We start from the raw sequence: 10283 nt of genomic DNA on the forward strand, positions 1-10283 counted from the left end.
CCAGTCTGGGAATTTAAACCAGCAACCTTCTGCTCACAAGCCAAATTCATATTGTAACCAAAACTTCAGCAGGTGGATTTCATTTCTGATGCTTTATAATTGAGATAATAATTAGATATTGTATAGTTATCACCTATTGCAATTTTATTGCAGTCTGTACAACAATAAATCATGGAATATACATTTTCTAATTTCATTCACTTTTGGATAAGACGTTTATTGGGCTAAATGGAGCTATAGATACGGGGTGGAATAAGAAACAATGAACCAGTATGAAGTGTAAGGTGGATACCCTATAGTGGGCTAGATTACTATCACCACAACAATGAGGAACAACATGCCCCCTGGACAGATTTTTCACTTTTATTATGATGACACCCTGCAGAAAATATAGTTTTACCCTTTTTGTCTGGATATAATACCCTGGAAAACTGGCAAATCCATTTTGATTGACACTCTGTTCTCATGTTACTATAGGGTTCACACACCAGAGGCTTACAGGCAATTAATATTGAATGACGCTCAACTTAGAGGTGGGGTGGATGTGGGATACATAGCCTATCCTTGAGTAGTTTGTCTAGTGCTGCTGTTGTGGCAAGATTCAATCTAGAAGTGGCAACTGTTGCTACGGGGCCCATTACCCCAGCAACCGGTAATTGTTTACACTGGACTAGTAGGTTTGCTTACTGCTTACTTGCAATGTGATAGACGATGGCTAAATCCAGCTATACGGGCTAAACTGCAGACAGACCATTTGCCAACTCTTCTCTTCAGTCTGTGGCTGTTTGTTTCTCTGGGCCTTCCAGTTGGACTACAAGGTTGAATGCACATGGTGGAGGTCGCTGAAGTCGGAGGTAAAGCCCTTTGTTTCTAAAGGCGGCTACGGATAAGGTCAGAGCTCACCTCTTGCCTGCCCATGCAAAACACCAGATTCAGTTTGATTTGGCACGATACCTTTCCGTCTACTTTGTGCTCCAGTGACTACTTTTCGAATGTCTCTTAGCATTGATAAATGTTACAGCCTGCTACTCTGCTACTAGCTACTTAGATTTACCATCATGGGTGAAAAAGTGCCAATGCATCGTAGGAGGTTCAAGCAATACTGCCGAACACGTACGGAACTGTAAATGTAAGCTAAACTAAAACCAGTGCGAGCAAATACCAAACCTCACCTGTGCCCTCCTCTTCCTCTCACACTCCAGTGAATCTCAAGTGTACATCTGACTCAGAGGAAAAAGATCTAAATCCTGGTCTCCACTCCGACTACAGGGTCACCGGACACCCAAGGAGGTCCGCCCCTCTCCCCGCCGATGGGCCCTGTTGGAAAATTTCTCTCCTGCCCCAACGATCTGGGTCAACGCTAGGTGATGTCATCTGAGGATTGGGTTGAGCCCTGCCGTGAGGGCCAAATAGAGGAGACCGGAGGGCCGGAGGGACGAGGAGGGGAAGGAGCGGAAGAGGAGGAGGCAGGAGGAGAAGACCCTCAGTCACCTGAGCACGGTGGCACCCGGGAAGTGACATCGGAAGGAGGGCTGGAGCAGGTCCAGGAGGAAGAGGTGCAGAGGAGAGTCAACCAGGAGGCCGAGAGCCAAGATGGAGGGTCAGGTGTGTGTAGGGAAAGGTGGGACGTCCTTTGCGATTCTGTTGATTTCAAATGATTGATGCTGTGTTTTTGATGATCTAATGGGCTCTAACAGGGCTTTGGACAATCACTCAACACAATTCAGGTTGATCTGTCATTGCAATACAATGACAAAATCAAATTCTGGCAAAAAGGGAAAATAGAATCAAAATCAAGAAGCACATTTATCTGCCTGAAATTCAGTTTTTGGGATCTGCTATCATATTCCTCTATATTGTACATATGACTGTACTGTAAGTGCATCTGCATGATATATGCATGGTATATATGTATGTTTGTACATGTGTGTGAGCAGCTGTGCACTCGTTTGATTGCATGTGTTTCTGTGTATGTGTGTGGATGCATCAGGTGTGTGCCTGGTGGAGCGCCGCCTCAGGAGGTCCTTCCCCAGGGGGCCGGTGGATCGCTCCTACCCAGACAGGCACAGGGAACGGCAGGGAGAGGAGCCCCGGGGGGCTGGGCCCTTCTATTTCTTTGGAGGAGCCAATGGGGCCGCAATGTGAGTCTATGGCATTAGGTTGTCATATAGGATTTTTCATTCCATATTTCAAAAAGGTGATTGAATCCTCCAAAATGTTTCTATTTTGCAAACAAAGGTCTTTACGATACGATAGAATAACTTTTATATAGCTAATAACTTCCAAAATGAGTTCAGAACTCTGATATGCTGGAAGTTATTCCCTCATCACAGTTATATGAAATGTCTGTAAAACCTGCAATGAAATGCTATTTTCTTTGCACATTTTCTTTATAAATTTAATTGCTCAATATTTGTTTGTAAATTCATTCATTTAAAGGCAGTAATGTGTCCCAGAGTACCTGTGCCATTGAAAAGGTGGGGAGGGTCATCCTGCCTTAAAAGTAATAAACCACAAGTTTCATGTTTTTTATTTTTTATTGATTGTAATTTTTTAGCATAAAAATGGAAAAATGTAGATATTGACTCTCAGTATTGAAACCCATATTGGCCAAACCCTAGTCTTTCATGTTCTTGTCACCTCTGGATTGTTGTGTGATAAAAGTGGAAGTGTGATGGATTTGCTTTAGGACCTTTCCTGTCCTTTAGAGTGAGCAGTTACTGCGAGAGCAGAGGATGGAAGAGGATCCACAACAAGCACAGAGAGGATTTCAAACTCAAGTGGTGTGAGACCAAGTCACCAGCCAACTACTACAACTTCAGAGAAGGTAGTCAGTGAGTTTGTGGTAATTCTATACATTATACCCGCCCCCTCATTTATTATATTAATTACAGTACATAATCCGGATACTGTATTTACTACTATATTTAATACACTATGCATTTAAACTATAATTACGTAGCCTAAGAAACCGCTGTTTAAGAGAAAAGTGGATCTCTAACATCTGCGCTGCAAAATATTGATTCATGATACATTTCTAGTGCTAAATTAGAGATTCTCTCATTGAATAAGAGGTTTGTTACATTCCATCCATGGCGTGAAGACTTTGTCGTGATCTGCTGTGTCCAGGTGAACAGCTGGTGTACCAGATTCCCAACAACAAGGTGCTCACCACTAAGATTGGGCTCCTCAGCAGTCTTCGAGAATATGAGCGAGTCAGTAGTAAAGTCAACCACGGCCGAGGACTGAGGTGAGGTGTGACTGACTTGTGTTGACTATTTTATTTATGATCCAAATAGGTTGTGCTTATTAAAAATGGATAGATACACCATTCCATTCCCTTTAGCGGCTTTTGCAGTTGTGTCACAAATCTATTAGCCACAGCTGGCACCATCATGGAGGTCCATCTGAGAATTGGCTGTGCACAAATAATGAATAAATAATAAAATATAACTTAATAAAAAGAGATATATTTGAAAAAGATAGTGGTGGTGTGGTGGTAGGTAAATTCATTAACAGTATAAGTAAAAATGAATGGACTAATAAGGAAGATTTATTTCTCGGTTAACCTGAAGAAACTGTTAGCTAGCTAACTAGCCAGCAGGCTCATTTAGCAAAGCACACAATGTTAATGTTAACATGCGACTACTAGCCACTGCTACTAGATACATTAGTTAGTGTGCAAATTCACAAGACAGTAGCTGACCAGATACTATGGTTAGCTAGCTAACAAGCTGACATTATCTAAACAAAAATGTCTCATTGACTCCTTGTCTCAGTAAGTTCCTCTGGAAAAGAGCATGAGCTAAATGCCTAAAATGTAGGGTAAAGTGTAAATGGTTTGGTAAATGGTAGAAGGAAGGAAGGCACAACGTAGAAACTTTTCTCACAAAATGTAACAAAAAATATTAACTAAATATCAAAGGATTCCTTTAACAGTGCAAGATATTCAAAGCACAAGCCTTTGCTGTGTAGCCTACTTTTGTTTTAATGATGTGACCTGCTTTCATGCACGCATTGCAGGCTATCCTTTACTGAAGGACTGTAGTTCCTAACCATAGATACCGGACTCAAATTACACCCCAATCTACTGCACACAGGCCTCTCACATACAGGCCAGGCCTCACTTAAAGAATATTTACAGCAACACTTTGAAATAACTGATATTATTCATTTGTAAGTGAAAACCCTGACTTGCCTCAATACAATAACATCTCTCTGAAACTGTTGGAGGCAATTTCAACATCCTATTCTATTGTACTCTATAGGAGGCTGAAAATGGAGGAGTTTATTCCCGCTACCTTCCGCATGGACGTGAGGGAAGAGAGGGAGGCTTTTTTTGCGCAGCAGGAAGGTAAAAATGCCCACACACCCAATTTAACCTCTAACACACTAGTGTGCTCATGCCACCACCAACACAACACAGGTTAAACTAGATTTTTGTGTTCTTAGGAGGGGGTGCATTGTGGGGGGGGAAAAGGAAATAGAACTTGTTCTGTCATGGATTTGACAATGAAAAGAAAATGAATAGTGTCTGGTAATGTTAAGACAATAGTTGCCTTGGTGATTGTTTAATGAGGAGGTTGTGGACGTTGGAAAATAATGTACTTCACCTCCCATAAGGCCCTGATAAAATCACCAGGGGAACATGCTGTTGCCATAGAGACCAGTCAGCAGAGGGCAGGGCTGAGACACAAACACTAAGAGAAACGTTCAACAGGATGTACATGCATTGCTGCAACACTGTAAGCTTGTGCACTTCCAAATGCAGTGAAATAAAATCTATTTTATTTATCAATTTAGGACCGCTGACAGTTTTTAATTCATGTCATGGACTTTGAGATGAAGTGATACATCGGTTTCTGTATTGTTGACTGTGAACGACATGCAGCATTATGTCAACTGGTGCGCAGGTTATAACGAACATATGGTTATCACAAAGTCAACAGGGAAAAGACAGACACCTGCTTTAGACCTCTGGCTGGTGAATGAATCTATGGAGCAGAACAGAGTGAAATGGAACCGCACAGAACATAGAACAAACAACAAAACAGAACAGAACTGAATAGAACATGACAAAATAGAAGTGAAGAGAATAGAACAGAACTGAATAGAATAAAACAGAACAAAACACAACAGATGAGAACAGAACATAGAACAGAACAATATTTATTTATTTTATTTATTTTTTTATATGTAGGGACCATGTACAATATTAAACATAAATGTTACCATTTGATGCATTGTACCAGAGTTAGCCTAAGGCTAACAGAATAGAACAGAATAACATAGAACAGAACAATATAGAACAAAAAATATAGAACAGAACTGTCAAGTCTCACTCACAACAGAACAGAACCACATAGAACAGAACACAGTCGAACTGAACAGATTAGAACAGAACAGACCAAAACAACATAAAACAAAACTGAAATAACTGAATAGAACAGGACAAAATAGAACTGAAGAGAATAGAACAGAACTGAATATAATAAAACAGAACAAAACACAACAAATGAGAACAGAACATAGAACAGAACAATATAGAACAGAATAACTTAGAACAGAACAACACAGAACAGAACAGTCAACTCTCATACACAACAGAACAGATGTGAACAGATTAGAACAGAACAGAACAACATAGAACAAAACAGAACTGAACAGAACAGAAGAGAACAGAACAACATAGAGCAGAAAATAACAGTGTTAAGTGGAACAGGACAGAACAAAGCAGAACAATCTGTAGAACAGAACAGAGTTAAATGTACCACAACAGAACAGAACATAGAACAAAACAGAACAGTGACATCTCATTTCACAACAGCATTTCATATGATGTCATATATATTTTGAAATAACAGGACAGGAGTTTATTTCACCACACAGCGTAACCTTGCCTCTGTCGCCAGGTGGGAGCAACAAAGAGAGCCAGATGTGGATCTGTAAGCCCACGGGTCTGAACCAGGGCAGAGGGATCTTTCTGCTGAAGAGCCGGGAGGACGTGGCCTCGCTCAGACTCAAGCTGCAGGATATGGAGGACAGCCAGGCCAACCGGAAGACCTGTCTTCGCCAGCCGCAGGCTCGCATTGTCCAACGGTGGGCCAACATAGGTCTTCACAATGCAATTTGGTCATATATTAATATCATATAGTATCTCCAAAATGTCAACTTTCCAGGACCTAAGAAAAACAGCCTAGTTTTTTAGCTTGATGACCACGTATTGCAGTTATCAGGTTTTCACATATTTTTTTAGGCTAGTGACCGATAATAGCAGCATACCTGAGATGTGATAGTGTTAAGATTATTGTCTATAGTGCTTGTATGTTCATGTTGACAAATGAGTGTTTTCACAAGTTTTCTATGGAAAAAGATGATTTAGCTCTGAGACATTTTTCCACTTGCCCTCAGGTATGTCCAGAACCCGCTGCTGCTGAAGGGGAGAAAGTTCGATGTGCGCTCCTACCTCCTTATCGCCTGCACTGCACCTTTCATGGTCTTCTTTGGCCACGGTTATGTGCGATTGACCTGTGACCTCTATGACCCAAGCTCCAACAACCTCTCTGCTCACCTGACCAATCAGGTAGACCTATAATACAGACCCTGCCAGAATACCTGGGAATAAATTATGAAAGACCAAACCTAGATTTCCTGGCCCTGATACATCACAAGCAATCTATGGAAATATGACAAATCAATCCATGCTACAGGAATTGTATGGCCTTTTATTGCACAATACTTTGAGGGAAATACTGACTTTCAGTTTCAGTTCATTTCAACAACCACATGAAATGAAACCTTAGATCACTTCATTGCGTAAAATTGTATGAGCCTACAAAGGCAGGCCATCATTTATTGCCCATGGATCAGCTCTAGATAGTACATTGGTATGAAATCAGCCTGGATTCTCTGGATTCTAGCTTTGTCAGAGAATAGTTAATGTCCATTAAGACTGCTGTTTACCTAGGCCATACGTATAACATAAAGTCTTAAGAATTCTTAAAATGAGTGGTATTCCACCCTTCAAGACAAACTCAAAAGTACTTTTTCTCATTATTTCCAAAGAGACTGTATAAACTGAGCATGCATGGCCATGCTTTGTGGCAGTATGGAATTCCAGCTCCTGTTTAACCATATCTCCTCCACTCCTCACTCACCCATGTGTCTCCTGGTCCCCCTGCTGTCCATCTCCAGTACATGCAGAAGAAGAACCCGCTCTACAGCCTGCTGAAAGAGGACACTGTTTGGTCCATAGAGAGCTTCAACACCTACGTCAACGACAAGTTTAGGGTTGCCAAGGCTCTGCCCAGGGACTGGGTGATGGGCACCTTTGCAGTGAGTGCTGCTGTGTATTGTAGTTAACCCCTCTGGGACCAATTATGATTATAATGATTGTTGGCACATGCAGTTAATTGAGGTTGTAGTAAGGTTTGGATGATCTCATTCCTGTGTGAGGATACAGATCGCTGTCGTCTTCTAACTGAGATAACACATCACATTTGTTGTTTGGTGTATGTTTTTATCCAACGAGCAGTACAAGTTTACATTTTTACATTGTGTGGCACTGTGAATGAAACCACTAACCCTGGTGATAGGTAGCCATGGGTGGACAAGACATGGCTGGTTCAATAGAGGCTTTGCAGTTTCAAAAGGAGAACTGGCTGTGCACAAATAATGTCAAAATATATAACAACCAGGCTAGAAAAAGAGAGATCTGAGAAGATTAGCTAAAAATGGTCTGATAAAAAAAAATTGCCTCCAAATGTAGGTTACTGTGATACAGTAAACTGTCTTGTCTTTAGTGCTAGTCACCACTCTGCGGGTTAGCTTGAGAAGACTCAGCTCACTCACAAACTGTTAGCTAGCTAACCAACCAGCAAGCTAATTTAGCAAAGCAACTAATGCTAATGTTTAAGTTGAACTACTAGCCACCAGTACCAGCTATGCAACGGTATGCCTATTATGCAAATCAGATGTGTTAAGACAGTCATTGTTAGCTGACCACTATGATTAGCTCGCTAACAAGCTAATATTATCTGAACACAAAATTAATCAGATATGTATCAGAGAAGAAATGATCAGTCTCCAGACAAAAACAACACAGAAATGAACCATGTCTATTCCATAATGTTGAGACGGGAGTCGGGTTGTAAGTTTATAAATATAATCAGCTGTTCTCAGATGTTACCAAGCGGTGGACCTCCAATATGGCTGCCAGAGCGTGCATTACATCACCTATAAACCCTTTGTTGTTTGACTGATTGATTGACTGTCTGTCTGTCCTTTCCCCTTCCATGCATCAGAAGCGCATGCAGCAGATCATGACCCAGTGTTTTTTCGCAGTCAAATCCAAGTTGGACCGCAGACTGGGTTTCTTTGACCTAATTGGTTGTGATTTCATGATTGACGAGGAATTCAAGGTAGGTGGAAAGTCGTTCATTGTCTAGTGTACAATCTGTGTGTTTGTGTGTCCGCCTGTCTGACTGATGTCTTCATCTAACCCGAAAAGGTGTGGCTCTTGGAGATGAATTGTAATCCGGCTCTCCACACCAACTGTGAGGTCCTAAAGGAGGTGATACCCAGTACTGTTGTAGAGACATTGGGTGAGCACATAACTCACATTATTATCATATAATATTGATGCAGCTTATTTGCACTCCAGATGAAAAGAATACAGTCCATCTGAAGGCCTTTATGTTAACTCAAAACAAAAATGTACTCAGGTCATGTCACTGTTTACATGGTACAGTCACAGTTCCCATTATTGAATGTGTTAGTTTGCCCATTTGTTTAACACCACTTTATGTTTGGTTAAAGATAGGCTGATGTGTGACACCACCAAGGACGCTGTTTTTATCAGTTCTTCCCTCACTCCTCCTCTTTAGACATAACTCTGGAGATCTTCAACAAGTGTCGCTGCGGACAGCAGATCCTCCCGCTGGCCAGTCAGAGGGAGTTTGTGCTGCTGTACAACGGTACATTTCCTCCTGCTTCTGTCTTACCCTGCCCCAAGAGCAGAACAGGTGCAACCACACTAAAGAGTGCATCCCACCAGAAAACCACCCAAAAGACTGAACGTACAATTTGTAAGTCAGGGAAGACAGGCAAAAGTGCGTCCACAACATCCTCAGATACGTCCGTGAATGTCTTAGAGACATACAGTCGACAGCACAAAGACCCATCGGTGCAGACGCCTTCGAATTCAAACTCCATCTCGACGGCGGCCCCAAAACGACGCCTCACCCCTAACCCTGCGGAGACCCTTGGGAATACCCGCCGTCTGCCCAAGCCCCCCCAGCCTCGGGTCGAACTCAAGCTGAGCAAATGTACCTGGCTTCATCAGCTGAGGAGCGTGGAGCGCTTCAGACACCCTGAGGATCAGCAGAAGAAGTGGAACATTGCGTCGCTGTCAGTGCCAGCGCTGAGTGAAGGGACGCCGATCTTCGTCTCCCGCTTACAAGCGAAGAAGTCCAGTCCCAAGTCTGATGAAATTCAGGCCCTTTGCAACTCCTTGCAAACCACAGTCCCCCCTCAGCCCACCTCACGTGGGACGTCCCGTGTGGGTGGAGACGCATGAAAAAGGAGAGGAACCTGGGTGAAGAGGAAGCTAGAGAGGACACAAAGAGCTTTGCCTTTGAGAGGAACTATGATGTATTATATGCAAATAGCTATGATTTACAAAGCCTTGTTGAAAGGAAATCTACGCTATAGACAGTTGGTGCTGTTTTTTCTCTGGACAAATATCAGGGAGTGGTTTGAGCCAGACTCTGCTGTCTAATGTCTAATGTGATAATAAAGAAGCTATTGATCACCTGACTAATGATGCCTGTTTTGTACCTCACAGATGGCATGTGTTACTTTGATTCATTATACATCTAATCTCATAAAACAAGACTTCTCTCCCATAAACGGGAGGCTTCAATTTCAATACAGCAATCTAAACAGCAGAAGTTGCATATGAAAATACCTGAGTTGCGTCAATTGAGACATCGCACTCTGAAATGGATTCAATCGCAATCATCAAGCATTTTCCTAACCCTCACCATAAAATCCCATTACAGAAACAGGACAGCATTCCACCTCAAGGAAAGTCCGAAACATACAAATTACATTTCACACGACAGAAACTATAAATACACATGATTATGTACATCCAAACATATAGTCCTGCTCTAATTCTAACCAGCAAGATCAACACAAGGCACTGTCCTACATGTGTTGTGGCTTGTTGTTATGACTGCAACCCTTTACCTCTCAGTTTCATAACTTGTAATTATCTTGTC

The 10283-nt window shown here is 42.0% G+C and overlaps 1 protein-coding gene across 1 annotated transcript; it reads left to right on the top strand.

Moving 5' to 3' along the window:
• Positions 1-1367: 1367 nt before the first annotated feature.
• ttll10 (tubulin tyrosine ligase-like family, member 10) lies at positions 1368-9765 on the top strand. The gene is made up of 11 exons (XM_071916698.2): positions 1368-1605; positions 1991-2141; positions 2709-2827; positions 3130-3250; positions 4269-4354; positions 5913-6099; positions 6412-6583; positions 7195-7335; positions 8304-8420; positions 8510-8603; positions 8886-9765. Exons 1-11 carry the CDS (start codon positions 1368-1370, stop codon positions 9575-9577), a joined length of 2118 nt encoding a protein of 705 aa, XP_071772799.2. The 3' UTR covers positions 9578-9765.
• Positions 9766-10283: the final 518 nt, after the last annotated feature.

This window comes from Centroberyx gerrardi, chromosome 14, assembly GCF_048128805.1.
Source record: "Centroberyx gerrardi isolate f3 chromosome 14, fCenGer3.hap1.cur.20231027, whole genome shotgun sequence".
Classification (NCBI taxonomy): Eukaryota; Metazoa; Chordata; class Actinopteri; order Beryciformes; family Berycidae; genus Centroberyx; species Centroberyx gerrardi.